This window comes from Sciurus carolinensis, chromosome 7, assembly GCF_902686445.1.
Source record: "Sciurus carolinensis chromosome 7, mSciCar1.2, whole genome shotgun sequence".
In the NCBI taxonomy this organism is placed as follows: domain Eukaryota; kingdom Metazoa; phylum Chordata; class Mammalia; order Rodentia; family Sciuridae; genus Sciurus; species Sciurus carolinensis.
This window is the reverse complement of record NC_062219.1, coordinates 46,707,080-46,723,445: the sequence shown is the minus strand read 5'-3', so window position 1 is coordinate 46,723,445 and position 16,366 is coordinate 46,707,080. Positions and strand designations below refer to the sequence as shown.

The following is a 16,366-nucleotide window of genomic DNA, read 5'->3' as shown; positions in this document are numbered from 1 at the left end:
GCGCTAATTTCCAGAATCTATAAAGAACTCAAAAAACTCTACACCAAGAATGCAAGTAATCCAATCGACAAATGGGCTAAGGAAATGAATAGACACTTCACAGAAGAAGATCTACAAGCAATCAACAAACATATGGAAAAATGTTCAACATCTCTAGTAATAAGAGAAATGCAAATCAAAACCACCCTAAGATTCCATCTCACCCCAATTAGAATGGCGATTATCAAGAATACAAGCAACAACAGGTGTTGGCGAGGATGTGGGGAGAAAGGTACACTCATACATTGCTGGTGGGGCTGCAAATTAGTGCAGCCACTCTGGAAAGCAGTGTGGAGATTCCTTAGAAAACTTGGAATAGAACCACCATTTGACCCAGCTATCCCACTCCTTGGCCTATACCCAAAGGACTTAAAATCAGCATATTACAGAGATACAGCCACATCAATGTTCATAGCTGCTCAGTTCACAATAGCCAGATTGTGGAACCAACCTAGATGTCCTTCAATTGATGAATGGATAAAGAAACTGTGGTATATATATACAATGGAATATTACTCTGCCATAAAGAATGATAAAATTATGGCATTTGCAGGCAAATGGATGAAATTGGAGAATATCATGCTAAGTGAAGTAAGCCAATCTCAAAAATCCAAAGGAAGAATGATATCGCTAATAAGTGGATGAGGACACATAATGGGGGGTGGGAAGAGTTAGTGTTAGGGTTAGAGTTAGGGTTAGGGAGGGGGGCAAGAATGGAGGAAGGAAGGACTGTATAGAGGGAAAAGAGGGGTGGGAGGGGTGGGGGGAAGGGAAAAAAAATAACAGAATGAATCAAATATTACCCTATGTAAATTTATGATTACACAAATGGTATGCCGTTACGCCATGTACAAATAGAGAAACAACATGTATCCCATTTGTGTACAATAATAAAAAAAAAAATTAAAAAAAAGAAGATATATAAATTGGCTCACCCAGTGCTACAGAACAAGTGTTCCATTACCAAGCAAAATCCCTGAAGATTTTTGCCAATGGAAGAGAAGTCATATTTGTAAGGCTAAACCTTACCCATTGTAGGAGTCAGCCACAATTTTTTGAGGTGTAATAACAGATGGTGGAGTAATTTCCTCAACGTTTGAGCAGTTTTCTAAATCACAGACAAAAACCTATAGAATCAAAAATATATCAGAAGGATTAATGTCTATCTGTACTCAATTTGGCCAACAAGTATTTTCTGAGTATCTGTTCTATGATTGGAACTATAGCTACTCATTGAACACTTTTCAAAATAAAAGAAGCCCTTAAAAGGCAATTCTATATCCTATATTCTAATAAGTTCATATTCTACTGGTATCAGTGAAATACAGGTACCTATTTTCCAGGTTTATGGAGACACCAAACTATTTTTAAGGTGTAAGCCATACCCAAGCTTCCAGGCATAGTGATAGTCTTGGCTTCTTGTGAAAGCCTGTACCTTCCAAAGAAATATAACTTGAAACACATCAAGACTGTGTCTTCTCTAATGCTTTAGTACTACTTATTTTCAGAGGCTTACAACAGTGGCCCTGGGTTATAATATAATTAAAAATGTTTCCAACTGACTTTGATCATGATGGGTAGTTTTATCTAATGACATACACTATCTTATCATAGATAAATTATCATTAGTTTAAACTCACAACTCTGGAAAAACAAAAAGTAAGATGTTCTAATGGTAGGACAAGACTAGTACTAGGTAAAGTTTAGAACCTCTTGCAGACCAGATTTAGGATTAACTGTTAATGTAATGTCCAAAGTAAGTACTCAGTGAGTTTTTATTGAATGAGGGAATTATGTTTACTTGTAAATATACCAAGATATAAATATCAGTATCAATATCCAGTTATTCACTTTAAATTCTGAGACTAACCAGTCCATCCATGATGAAATATATTCTCTGGTAAAGCCAGTCTATAGAGATGGAAGAAATTAATCCTGAACCTCTGTAAAAAATTCTCAGGTCAGACACATCAGACATGTTGGCAGCCTCCTTCACCCAGATGAGAGCTCCTTCGGAGAAATAAACAACTTGCTGGTGGACATTAACTGATATTCCTGAAAGAGCCATGCAAATACATGCACATTATTACATAACAAGCAAGACAAAAAAAGGGTTTATGTGAGATTTATTTCTTTAATGTTTAATAAAGTGATCAGATTCTATTTTAGAAGAAAATGTTATTCTAAATTCTTCTAATATGTATTGAATAGATTAGAAGAACTTAGAAGAGTCTACTCTAAAAATGGTAGAAAATTTGGGGTTTTAGTGTTATTTTATTTCTTGTATTTTGTTTGTGGTATTGTTTCGGTTTTGGTGATGGAGATAGAACCCAGGGCTTCAGGCATACTAAGCACATATTCTACCACTGTGCTACTCCTCCAGACCCAAAAATATATTTTTAAATATTCTTCAATTCTAGAAGTATTTCTTCTGGAAATTTCAAGTCTTTCTTTTTACCCTAAGGAAACATCACTTTCTATGATACTGACCTGTAATATTATGGTGTATAGCATCTGACCAAAGGCAATGAGCTTCATCTACTAAGTGCTTTAAAGATCTCTTTCTTAGAGATGTTTTTCTGGATAAAAATAGCCACTGTTCCTCTTCTTGAACTGAAAAACAACATGAATTTTAGGTCATCAGACCAACCAAATGCACACTAACACATACACAAAAAATATCAACACTACCACTGAAAGCAAAGGGAAATCACATTTAAAAGAGACCATACAAATTTTCTCTGAAGGCACTGGGGCATTTCATCTATGGTATAATGCACATTATTCCATGGTTAGAAGTAGGAAGCTCAGTGGCAGCCAAGTAGGACTTATACGTGTATGCCCTTAAGAACCCCCAAAATTATATCACATGAGGTAATACCATTCCCAACAACCTTGCCCCATAGGAGTTCCACTCATTGTCCCCAGACAGGAACATGGGTTGGTAGAAGTACTCCTTCCACAGTCAAAACAGGTTGGGGCATAACACATACACACACATAGACAGACACTGCTTGTTATCTGTGTTGTCTTCAACATCCCTCCCTTTGAGTCAGGAGAAATGTGCTTAGAGGAATGAAATTTGATGGTTGCAGAACTGTGCTTGCTATCCTGTTCAACTGGAGACCAATGCAGGGTCCATTGTTGATGAACACTTTTAGGCCAATTAATGATGGATTGCAATAATCACATAACAACCTACCACTGATCTATATTTAACATGCCCTTTGGATATGCTTCTTGCATAATGAAAATACCTCTCCTTTCCTAGAATAGGAACAGCCAAGAAAAACTAAAGGCTGGTGATATATGGCATTCAGTACTCTGGCCTAGGCATGTGCAGATGAGGGTAAGAGGCAGTCAAGTTAGCAAATGGAGTTCTGGTAAAAACAGAAAGCAGATTCCTAGAATTTGGAGTCCTAGACTATTATTCAAAACCCTTTTACTAATTTCCCCCCAAAATTTCTAGTGCTTCTTAGAAAGCATTTTAATTTAGTATTTTGCTCATATAGGCATCATACAGTGAGTATTCAACTACTCAGGGCAAAGGTTAAAATATTAAAGCCAAAAAAATTATTGTTTTATTTTATTATTATAAAATAATTAAAAAGATGATTTGGCAGACTGAATATTCAAAATGGCAAAACGTAAATTATTGAAGTCCAGATATACTTAAAAACTTTAAGAAGACTGTAAAATAAGATTTCTGGTAGGACTCCAATGATAGCACATAATGTTGGGGGTTAGGATAGAAAGGCTATGTGCATCCCTTAGGTGTGTAAAGATAAGTCACAAACCTTGTGATTTCAATTGAAACCAAGCATTAAAGATCATTTTTTAAATCCTTAGTCTTTCAATTCTATTTTTTTTTTAAGTTCTTAAATTCTAATGTGAAAACTTCCAATCTAATCACTTACTCTATTTGTCAAGTACTTAGAACCACTTAAAATTGAAAGCTTATCGAGTACCCAAAAGACGACATGCATTTGGGCAGCAAGGGAGGAATCTTGAGGTCTACCAGATGACTCAGGACCACTGACCTCTGAACCCACTCCCATCACCTTTCATTTCTATGTAACAAAAGAGCGACCCTGGACCATACCTGCTAGGGATGATGTGGTAATAATAGATTCTGCTTCCGGCCCCTCACCAACTTCATTTACTGCTGCAATAGAAAACCTATTCCAAAAACAATTTGGAGAGATGTGTTTCACATGGCATGGTGTGAACATGAGATAAAAATAGAAGGAGCAATAACATTTCTATTTAAAGAATGGTGTGGCAATGCATATATCTAGTTACTGAGTGTCACTGCTCAGCACTAAAACAACCATCAATCACATCCTTGTTTGCATTCCCCACAGAAGAGTTCAGGGTCACTGAGGTCAAAGCTGAACTCTGCTATCAGCATAACCCCGTTCTTCCTCTAATTTAAAGATCCCTTAGTAAATGCCACAGAAGCTAACGTTAATAAAATAATCCCCAATGGTAAATAAAAATACCATTACAAGATTTTTCCTCCTTACTTTTTTCTTGTTGGGTCTAATGAAAAAATGTCATTTGTGGTATTTATGATGTTTTTATTAGTTTATACTTATATGGATCCTCTAAATATAATAGAAGCACTTGAAAATATTTTTGATGAGGATTATGTGATTTTTATAAGCATAGACACTTTGGAAAAACCTATAACTGAGACCCAAAACCATAGAGTCAGTGACACTTCTCAAAATACATTTAAACTATATTTTAGTCATTTTTTAAAAATAATTATGTCTGCAGCCATGCTGGCTACATTTTCCCTTGCATCAGTCCACTGAAATCTTACCTGTAGGTGGTATTTGGTAGAGTGGAGTAAAACTGGAAACTGGTTCTCTGTGTTCCTGAATCTAGTTTTTGATTTTTGCTGATCAGCCTTAAATTATAACCCAAAATAGGTCCACCTGGGAATTGGGGTGGAGCCCAGCTGACTTCCACAGTGTCCGGACTTGAACTTTCAATATTCTTAATGAATGGAGCAGTTTCAGGAACTAGAAGAAATAATAACATAATGAAAAATGAAAATGTACAGGATTTATGATCTTAAAATACTACAGAAAAATAATTTTAGTTTTTGAAAAGTTAACAGGTTTTGGGGGAGTTGTTAGTTTGTTTGTTTGTTTTGGTGGTACTGGAGATAGAACCCAGGCGCTCTCTACCACTGTGGTACAAGCCCTTTTTACTCTATTCTGAGATAGGGTTTCACTAAATTGCCAAGGCTGGCCTTGAACTTGCAATCCTCTCACTTCAGCCTCCTAAGTCACTGGGATTACAGGCATGTGCCAGAAAGCCCAACCAGAAATAAAATATTTTAACAAATACTCAAAATATATGATAAAATATGGTAAGAATCCATGAGCTGCAACTCTGAATCCCCAAATTATACCAGTTAAATATTAATGTCTGCCAAAAGACTCTTTTGAATGTTATTTTCTTCACTTCTAATGTATGGCATAAAATTAAATTTTAAAGTATACAAATAGGATAAGTATTCTAGAAAAAGTCATCAAAAATCTCTAGAGACCTAAATGAATTGAATACAGAATGGAACCAGGTTAAGAAAGAGAAGAAAATCTGAACAAACTAGAGTCATGATTAACATGAGTTCAAAAAAGGTCTCAGACCTTCCACTTATGTTGCTATGGCCTCACTGGTTCCAGCAGAAGATGTGGATTCAGATAGGCTGGAATTGGACCAGTCTACTTCACTCTTGTGGCCGTCAGCTCTGGTGATTCAGATAATAACCTTCCTTAACCCCCCAAAGTCCCTAGGAAACCATGATGACTGGGCCACAACAGTGGCCCCACCCTTGCAAAGGATAAAAGCATGGATTCGATGATTAAGTATTCACTCACACAGTCTAGACACTAACAAAGAGGCATAAACAGAAAGGCAAACTAATGATCTGACAGCCTATCTTCCATCTACGTCTCCACCTAATTTTCATACCTCAGTCACCTGAAACCACATTCTTACACTTCCTCTTTCCATAGAAAGGCACACTTTGATGTCATTCTGCTTTTGAGTACAGTTCTCTCCACTGAACACGTTAAGCAAATGCTCTGCATCACCACTGGCACATGGGAGTTAGGAGAAATTAGATAATTCATCCTTCACACTGGATTTTTCAAAAGGCCTCTTAATTAAGTCTTCTTGGTCTTACTCTGATATAATTCCTCCCAAACTCTCAAATAAATCTTTGACAAACACAAGTATCTTCATGTCACTTTGTGGCCCCAAGTACTCAGTCACATTTGTGAACAGGAAAGAAGGAATCATCTCCCACTGAATTAGAATCAAAATGTCAAAAAAGAAACCTAACCCATCAGGATTATTGTGCCCAGACATGATCTGCTCCACTTCAGGCAAGTTAAATGCTACCAACATGGAATGATGTATCATTGTCCAAATGCCTCCACAACAAATCCCCCATGAAAAGCTGGTATTTCTTGTCTGACCACCATCCTTTTGGTTAAGGAATTGTCTTCTAAAAGTACCCAATTAACAGCAAACACAATCTAAAATCACACAGTTTTCATAGCTATAAGAGAATAGGATTATAAGGCAATGAACATAGAACAGATACGTTTCTAAGTTTTGAAGTGGCTAGAAAAGAGAGGGAGAATCTGAAACATGAGATGCCCTGCATGGAAAGGCATCCACACAGAGTGTGGAAGACCTGGAGGGTACATGAATTATTTCCAGAAGAAAGGCCCAGAAATGGAAAGCAAAATTGCTCTTCTTCATTACTTTGATTTAACCAGCCATGAGTCCTGAACCACAGTAACTCTCCTCAACACTAGGAAATGTTTCCCCAATGTTGGAGTACATGAGGCGTTGTTGGAGCAGGGAGGGATCCATGCATTATACTCTGATCTAGAACTTCACAAAAATAGTCCTAGACCAATGTCTAATCTAGGTTATAAGCAGGGATGGTCAGAGAATAATCAGCACAGTGGCCACACAAACCCTGAGACCTAATAAGCAAGGACAGGGCACTCATAAGGGAAGGGGGATGCCCCAACTTCATCAGCTGCCCAGCTTGCTGAAATTCAAGGCAAGGCTCAACATGAAGGTCCCTGGACATAATCATATCTCTGGGACTGAGGAGCAAGATGTTCATGAAGCCTGGAACAAATATTCCTGAGCTGCCTCAGCTAATTCTGAGGGTGAGGCATCAGACACGTCTCCCTGAGTGTGTGCCCCAGAATTGCTCACTACAGGGCTTCCAGGGTGAAAACCCTTCCCTGGTAGAGAAATACCATCTTCAAATGAAGAAATCAGGAAATACACCAATATACGTACTGTTTTTTGTAAACCTGTCTTTGATAAAATGTTAAAATATTAGAATAGCCTCCCAGTTAGTCTCTACTTTCCAATCCCTCTCATCCCCTCAATTCATTCTGTGTAGTTGAAAAAATTCTCCTTTCAAAGATCACGTGAAGCAATTACCCCTCTGCTTTAAAGCCTTCCATAACCCCCAACTGCTTTCTAAATAAAACCTTCCATTCAAAGTTTTTGATACTCTGGACTCAGTTTGTTTCCCACTGTTATCCTATTTTTCTTCCTGTATCCTATGGTTCAAGCAGATAGAATACTCACTTTTCCCCTCACGCCTTAGAATTCAATCTCTATAATGCTGATCATATAATCATCTGGATCTCATCTAATGTCCAAATCAACAGATGAAACCTCCTCCAGAGAAATTTCTTTGATATTTCATTCTAGAAGTATCTCCCTCCTCTGAACTTGCACAAGAATTTGTCAATGCTTCTGATTAAAATTATTTTTATTAAGTTATTTTATTTCAGGGTCATTTAAGCATGTGCTTGGTCTCCTTTGTAAGAAAGTAAGCTGCTTAAAGACAGAATCAGATCCATGCCCATACAGATAACCCATGAATATAGTTTGAACATGATAACAGCAGCATTTATTTAGAACTAGTGTTGCTCTATGAATAAAAGAGTACCCACAAGAGGACAGCTCAGTTAAAGCTACATTCTGACAGAGCAATATTCTGAAAAAAGTTGGGGGGAACAGTGAAGCTGTAGTCAGGCAGAAAAGAGGACTTTGGTTGCTTTCCAGAGATAATGAAACTGTGTCACTTATCACTCTCATTTCTGAAACACTTCATCACTTAGCTATGAGATACCATGAGCTCCAGAGTCTGTTCCTCCTTAGTACCCTTGGCCCTCCTCTTCTTGACCTCATTAGGAAACACTGGGCTGCTCCAAGGCTAACACCTTGACTTTCTCCTCTTTTCAACATACATTTGTTCTTAGCCTATAACCTCCAGGCCCATGACTTGAAATCACATCTCTATGTACATAAACCATGCATGGTATTTTGGATATCTCCAACCTATCCCTGAGTTCCAAGTTCATACATTTAACTGCATCTTTGGCAACTTCATTTGAGTGTCTCATAGGCATCTCAAATTTTACTTGGTCAAAACAGGTATTTAAATTTTCCTAGAAAAGCTGCTCTCCCACCAGTCTTCCCTTGTCTCAGTGACATGGCTCCCAGGCTGCCAAGCATGTATCCAGCCTACTGGTCCACGCTAAGAAGCAGCCACGGAGCCGTGGAGCAGCAGAGTGGAAACCTGGGTGGGTTGGAGCACAGGCAGCGAACACCACCTGTGCCCGCGTGGAACCCACAAGGCATGCATGACCATCCTGAGGTGCGGTGACCCAAAGCATGCTGACCTGTCACCCATTGGTGGCCAAGCCTGGGCATGGTATGGATGACTCCTGCAGAAGCCCACTCCATGCAGTGTTGCAGCCTAGAACCTGTGAGCACAGACCATCCAAAGACCTCAACCTCCCACTTCCTGCCGGGAGAAAATGGAGGTGGGGCAAACCTGAATGGAAGTTGGGATTCAAGAATTGACCAATAGCATTAATACTTTTCCTAACCCTAATTAGCATAAGTTGAGACCAGTACTCAAGTGCTATATAAACCCTTAGACCAACACACTCAGAGGGGGGAAAACCTACTATCGGGTCCCCTCTTGCACTGCAAGAGTTCTGTTCCTGTTTCTATTCTTCAATAAATCCTACTCTTACACTCACTCATCCTGTTTGTAGATTTCATTCTTTCAATTCACAAGACAAGAACCCAGAAAGAGGGGGCTGGGGTTGTAGCTCAGTGGTAGAGCACTTGCCTAGCATGTGTGAGGCACACTGGGTTCAATTCTCAGTACCACATACAAATAAATAAATAAAATAAAGGTCCATCAACAATTTAAAAATATTAAAAAAAAAAAGAACCCTGAAAAAAGAAATTGCTGGTGATGAAGCCAGAATTGGGTACAGGCAATTAGTGTAAAAATAGGGGATCGGGGTCAGATCAAGGAAATGGAGGCCATGAAAGCCATCTGCCTCTAGAAGTTGGAGACTGCCCTTGGGAGAATGGAATGTCAAGGATCTTAAGATTGCATTGATTACCAAATTTACCTGTCCTTGTCAAGGACTACAGGCAGGGAGCTGCTAATTAATACCCCCTGGGCCCTAACCTGTCTGGATCACTTTGGCCCTCCCTCTGCCCATCCGTTTCTCACTTTTTGCATCTTACCTGCAAAACCAGGCCTAATCCTGTAGGCAGCAAGGAAAGAGATAAGGGGGAAGGAACAGGAGACTAAAACCTAAAAAAATGACAAGATTTGCTCATCTCATGGATTCAGCCTTTGGTCCCCTTCTTCCATCCAGGAGAAGTCTGCTTTTACTTTTCTTTAATAAAGCTTCTTACTTTCTACTCTACACTTGGCTCTGAGTGCTTCTCTGGCATTATACTTCAACACCTGAGGAAGCAGGACTCCTCACCCGGTAAACAGTCATATATCAGTGAACTCCTGGAGTCTGCTGCAACACTGGAGGGCATAGCCCCCCATTTAGAGCTGCAACACTTCTTAGCTGCAGAAGCCTGCACCTTACTCAGACCCTATCTGCCAGCAGAGGAGAGAAACTCCAGTCTTACCTGCCAACAGAAGCAGGGAATAAAGTTACATCTCAAAACTTCAGTTTCATCAGTGAATGGCAACACCCAGGTGTTCAGACAAAACTCTTTAAGTTATGGAGATTGATCCTCCATCCTCCCCACCAAATCCATTCTGCAACTCCAGTCTTCAAAATACCTGGCGAATCTTTCCACCTCCTTCACCATGACCATCTTGCTCACAGCCACCATCATGACTTGCTTGAACTCTTGACTGTTTCCTGCTTCCTTTGGTCCATCCCCACCCACCAGTCTCCACTTGACTGCCAGAATGAAATTTTTAAAACTTGAATCAATCCCAACCCCCTAGTTTAAAACTCTCCAAAGACTTGCTGTCACACTTAGAATAAAGGTTACATTCCTTATCACAGACTATGTGACCTCCAGTTACCAGGCCTCTGGTTACGCTGTTGTATCTCATCTTATTCACTGTATTCTAGCCTCATCAGCCATTCCTCAAATAAACCCAGCTCATTGCCAACAACAGTCCTTGGTCCTTGCTCTTCCTTCTTCCCGGGAAAAGCATTCCTGGATATTTGCATGACTTCTTGCCTCTTGTTATTCAAAGCCCTGAGCACATGTCATTCTCAGAGAGGCCTTCCCTAACCAGTTTTTCATCCAAATTAAGTCCCCTCCTCAGACATTCTTTATCACTTATCCTATATTATTTTTCTTCTTAACCCTTACTCCTATGTGAAATTATACTATATTGTTTATTGAAATATATCCTTATTCCTTCTGCCATATCTATCTGAGTCTTGGGTAAATGCTCCTGTCTTTTGCCCCTACTTCTTCCTATAGAGAAAGATGAGTTGATGAGTTCCTATTCATTTGGTAGCAGGCTTTACACCATAATTTTTTATTAATAGAGGTAGAAATTCAGAGATCTTGAAAGAAACATTTTGGTTTCTTTATCCTTTTCTCTCTAACAAAATCAGCAAGCTTTGCACACTCAAACCTTCCCTTAAATGTCTTGTTCTAATGTCTAAGGTGGGTCTAAGCAGGTTCTTAGCAATTCACTCCATTTTTGTTCATGCTAAACTACGTCATCCAACTTAGATTCTATCAAACATAATGGTATTCCTGCACCCATCCACAGAGACTTATGCATTATCTTTCATTAGTTCAGAACTCAGGCTAGGAAGAAGGATACTATTTATTGAGTACTCTCGGAACCTCAACAAATACTTTTGCTTAATTACTTCTCTCCCTGTCTCCAGCAGCTGGATTGTAAATCCCTTAATTATTTGAACTTCAATGCTTTGGTTCCTAGAACAATAGCTGGTATGTAAAAGGTGTTTGAAGAATATTTGTAGAATGAATGAAAAAAAAAAAAAAACCTGATCTTCCCTCTGATGACATTAAAAATAAACACACAAATAACCAACTTCTGAGGGGGAAAAAAAAAAAAAAAACAAGCAAGGAACTGAATCTTTTCACAGATTTAATTGCTACATAGCCGAAACAAATTACAACCTAGGTAACAGAAAGACTAAAAATTATCTTAAGACATAAATATAAACCCAAACACCTTTTAACACACCACGATCACCCCTTGGCATTGCTCTCCCGGGCCATTGTAACAGCCACCCACCAGGCCTGCCTGATTTTACCTGTCCCACTGTCCATTCTCCATACTGCCTTTCAGTATAAAAGTCAGTTCACATCAGATTATGTCACTCCTCTGTTCGAAAACCTACAGCAAACTCCTTCCACAGTCTTTACAAAGATCTCTGAAGCTGACTGATATCCTACTCCTCCAACTCTGTGACCTTTCTGTTACTCCTACACCTTCTTCACTTTCATCCTGCTACGTTGGCTGCCTGGCTGTCCTTTGAAATGACCAGGGATGCCCTTGCCTTAGAGCCTCCCTGTACCTGGATTGCTGTATCTAACATATCTGCTTGACTGACTCCCTGGACTCCTTCAAGTCTTTGCTCAAACTTAACCCTCCCTACCCCAAACTCAATGAGGCTTCTTCTGACCAAATTATTTAATACCGGAACAGCCTCCCCCTCCCCAACCCCACATTCTAATCCTCTAAAGCACAAACTCTGCTCAAAATGTTTATTTTACAATGACACATAGCAGCATGCCTTATTTACTATATATTGCATGAAAAAAAAATTGTTCTTCTATCAAAATGTGAGCTCTATAAGATCGGGGGTCATTGTTCTGATCACAAAGGCATTGTGAACATTACTTGGCACATAACCTTCCCTTAAATGTCTTGCACTGAAGTCTAAGCTGGGTCAATTGTTGAATAGAATTAACAAAGAAATAGATTTCTTTTATTACTCAAAATAAAAACAAACTAAGCCAAAGCTTCAGAATAATGTCCTTTCCATAAACAATGTATGCAAGTCATACCTCCATAAGGATGAGTCCTGTAACTGGGACTTGGGGGAGAATACAGCTGCAGCTGGGCTGTGAAGATCCAAACCACGCGAAAAATATATTCAGTGAAAGGATGCAGGGACTCTACCTCATAAGAGAGCTTGGACACAGCCTAGATCCATGAGAGATTAATAATCAGCTTTTATCATATCACCACCATACAATGTGACTCAAGAGTGCACAAGTTAATTTGTAGAAGTTGAATGGTCTTTTGGGTATTGAGTCACCTAGACCCTGCCAGATGAGATGACACAGAAGGCTGGAACTTAGAACTGCATAATTCACACAGAAATTCTCTTCTCAGAATATATATTAAATTATTTGTCACTTTCTTCAATTATCCACATAAATATTTCCATATTAATATATTTGGTGTCTTGGGACAGTTTTTTTTCCTGAACTTTCATGATTTTATAAAAAGAACAGTCTTGAATGACTATGATAGACAGTACTTGTAAATTAGAACAAGTGCCTGTGAGAATCTTCCCCCTTCCCTTGATCCCAGATGTAGTCATTTTAGGGTGATGGGCAGATAATGACCAATGAAATAAATGGTTATGTGATAGTGTGCTGAATGAATTATATATGTGATCAACATTATATGTTCCTCATAAGAATTTACAGCATAGCCAAAGTTAAAGTCCATCTAATCCAACCACTTATGCTTAAATCTTTTCCAGAATACATTAATTAGCTCCTGTAAGTAGTCTTCCCTTATTCATGAGGAGACTACATTTCAAAACCACAGAAGATACCTGAAAGCTTAGAGAGTACCAAACCCTATAAACAAACACTGTGATATCAATGCTGCGATCTGGTAACTTAGACAGTTATTAAAGGCCTAACAGATGGGTATATGCTGAACATATACCCATCTGTTTACTTCCCAGTGAGACAGAGTAGGAATCCATGAAATTTCATCATGCTACTCAGAATGATGTGTAATTTAAAACTTAATAATTCTTTATTTCTGAAATTTTTCATGTAATATTTTTGGAACATCATTGACTGCAGATAACTTAAACTTCAGAAATAAAATCCACAGATGGAGGGAGGACTACCATAATTAGATGTAATATTTTGAGACTTGAATAATGTGGGAGGGAGAGCTTTTATTTGGATACAAAGGCAGCTTTGCATACCTCAGTGTAGGTCCAGCTTCCTGGAAGTTGCTCGTATTTCCACTGAATGATGTATTTTACTCCAGAAATGTTAGCAGATTTCCATCGTAATGTCACACTATGGTTTCCAATGGAAGAAGCAAAGGGTGCTGTAGGAAGCTCTGTATTTTCTAGGGGGAAAACAAAGTGTCACTCAACATACACTCCTGTCCCTCAAAGCAGGAGAGCATATGACCATTTAATCGAGTGTTATCATCAATCTTCTGTTCCAATAACTCACCTGAACAATAAATGGTGCACATTTTCAGGGCAGTTTTCCCTTTTTTTTTAACAAGCAGGCAACTTGGAGTGTTCTGAAACTGTCCAGTTTTCTCTTAACACTTTCTTACAAGCAAGGAGGGGAGGTGCCAAAAGCATGTCGTGGCAAAGCAGAACTGTCTGTTGCCCAGGATATATACCCCAAGGTATTTTTTTTAATTTTATACTATAATTCTGCTGTGACTATGCATCTTATCAACAAATTTTTATATACACAGAATTACTGTCTTTATGAGAAAGGACTCTACATGCCACTGTTTGGCATTATAAAACATTTCGTGATTTCTAAACAGTAGACAAATTACAATATGTGGGACACATTTATCAGGTGCTGTTTGCCAGTAACTATACCAGGGCCTAGATTTCTGCATGGTATGAACCACTGGGATGAAATTATTTTACTTTTTCAATTAGTCCAAAATCATGATGAATTTAATGCTTCAACTTTTGCTACAGAAAAAAAATCATTACTTTGTTTGAGAAAGCATGGTGGGTTTGGTAGGGAGTTTTAAATTGTCAAATACAAATCCCTAGAAAAACAATCTTTCTTGTGAAAGGAAAATTTTCATCCCTACAGATAATGGATATGAACTAATTAAAGTCCATACTCTACAACCCAGAAAAATTAAAGCCATTTGCATCTGAAGGGCCAGTCCACAAAGAGTAGGTCTAGCACAACCCTTCTTTCCTGCTTCATCTACTTGTGGTTCATTTTGGGTTATGACAGCTGTATAAGCAAAGCACATCCCCAACCCCAAGCCAGTAATGGTAAAATCCTAAGTACCAGGGATTACCATGTGCTACAGATATCTTGAAGACAATTTCAGCAGACAAAGAAGGATAACCAGGAGGCATCAGAAATCACATATGTTGCAACAGGGCAGAGAAACCAGTTATGTAAGTACAAGTAAATGTAAACTTCAAAGTTCTGTGATTGTGATACATATGAAAAATCAGAGGGGAAGTAGGTTTATTCTAAATTATCAAGGCAAGAGTGAATCAAATGAACAAGCAGAGCTAGGCTGAGTTATGTACTACTTTCATTAAGTGGAAGCATGGACAAGAAAAGACCCAGTCCAAACTGGGTTGTAATTCCAGTTGTATCTTTTACTAGCTCTAGGCCCTCAAGAAAGTGTTTAAACATTACTCCTCAATTTTCTCATCTGTCAAATGAGGTTATTTATAGTATTTATTCATCTGAAGACAAAAGGATCTAATACTTATAAGTTAATGAGACTAATGCCTGACTCATAAATACTTAATAAAAAATAGCTATTGTTATTTTGATGGATTGTTAACCATTTTCCCCCACATGGGAAGGTGTCTAAAATTGTGATGTGTTAGAGACAAACAGAGTCTAAGGTGCATAGTTTTAAGTCATCATAACAAACTAAAAATAAAGTCTGTAAGCTTAAATGCTTTTTTTTTAGACCTGGTACATTTCATTCGTTAGTAGTACACAGAAATTGATCCATAGTTCATGAGAAATTAAATAAAACATTGGTTATGTTTGTATTCTAGCAGAATTGGATAATTAAATGAGTAATATAATTTTAGAATATAAGAAAAGGATGTAAATAAAAGGTTCCAACTTTCTCAGTTATGGCATTCTTAGCATCTCAGTAATTTTTTAGACTTTTTGGACCAAATAACTACCTAATGTTTCCATACTAGTACATCTATGTGCCCCTTGCGCACTGCACTACTTCTCCAGTTTTATCATTTGATTAGGTACCTCCATCCTTATTTCCTTTTTCATGTTGAGTTTCCTATGGTATTTGCTTGTTATTACAGAAGTCACCAAAAACACCAGCATTGCAAACATATGATATCATGGAAAGTCCTTAACTGTCATCTGTTGTTTATGCCATGAACTTCCCCTAATCAACAGATCCAGCAGTGTTCAACAGATGTTGACCATCCTTGCACTTCTCTTGAGTCTGAATATACCCCAAGGCTTCCCATGGAGGTCCCTGTAAAGCCCTAGAGTATTTCAACACAAACCACAAAAATATAAATTTTACCTACAGCTAACTCTCACAACACAGAAGGAAAACATGTTTTAATGTATTCACTACCTCTCCATAGAAACATCAAAGGGGGGTTTTGTTTTCTTTTGTTTTGTTTTGTTTTGGAACACTAAAATAGCAGGAACAAATCAGAAAAGCAAGGTGACAACATCCTTTTGATTTCCATGAGCCAGAAAGTAAGGAAGAAACCAGTGAAATAAGTCCTTCAACATATGGAAGGAAGAGCCAAGCATCCCCCAAAATGGAGGGAACTGTCTCTTGATGGGTGGAAACGCTAGTGATTTTTGCAAAAGATAGCTGATGACATCCAGGCTATGACTTATGAAAACATTGGTCCTTGAGAAACCAATGGAGAATTAACACACTATGGCAAAACCACTTACAAACACTCGTCCTACTTTGAAATCAAGCAGACAGGGCTGATATACA

The 16,366-nt window shown here is 38.3% G+C and overlaps 1 protein-coding gene across 5 annotated transcripts in view; it reads right to left on the bottom strand.

Moving 5' to 3' along the window:
* Ros1 (ROS proto-oncogene 1, receptor tyrosine kinase) overlaps window positions 1-16,366 on the bottom strand; it is a 133,673-nt gene that overhangs the window by 96,194 nt on the left and 21,113 nt on the right. For all 5 annotated transcript variants that reach the window (XM_047558202.1, XM_047558203.1, XM_047558199.1 and 2 more), the window contains 7 exons: window positions 13,611-13,759; window positions 12,442-12,580; window positions 4,868-5,069; window positions 4,142-4,218; window positions 2,530-2,652; window positions 1,910-2,094; window positions 1,069-1,166 (listed from right to left, as the gene is read on the bottom strand). In XM_047558202.1, coding sequence (XP_047414158.1) covers window positions 1,069-1,166; window positions 1,910-2,094; window positions 2,530-2,652; window positions 4,142-4,218; window positions 4,868-5,069; window positions 12,442-12,580; window positions 13,611-13,759 — 973 coding nt within the window. The remainder of the gene's footprint in view (window positions 1-1,068; window positions 1,167-1,909; window positions 2,095-2,529; window positions 2,653-4,141; window positions 4,219-4,867; window positions 5,070-12,441; window positions 12,581-13,610; window positions 13,760-16,366) is intronic.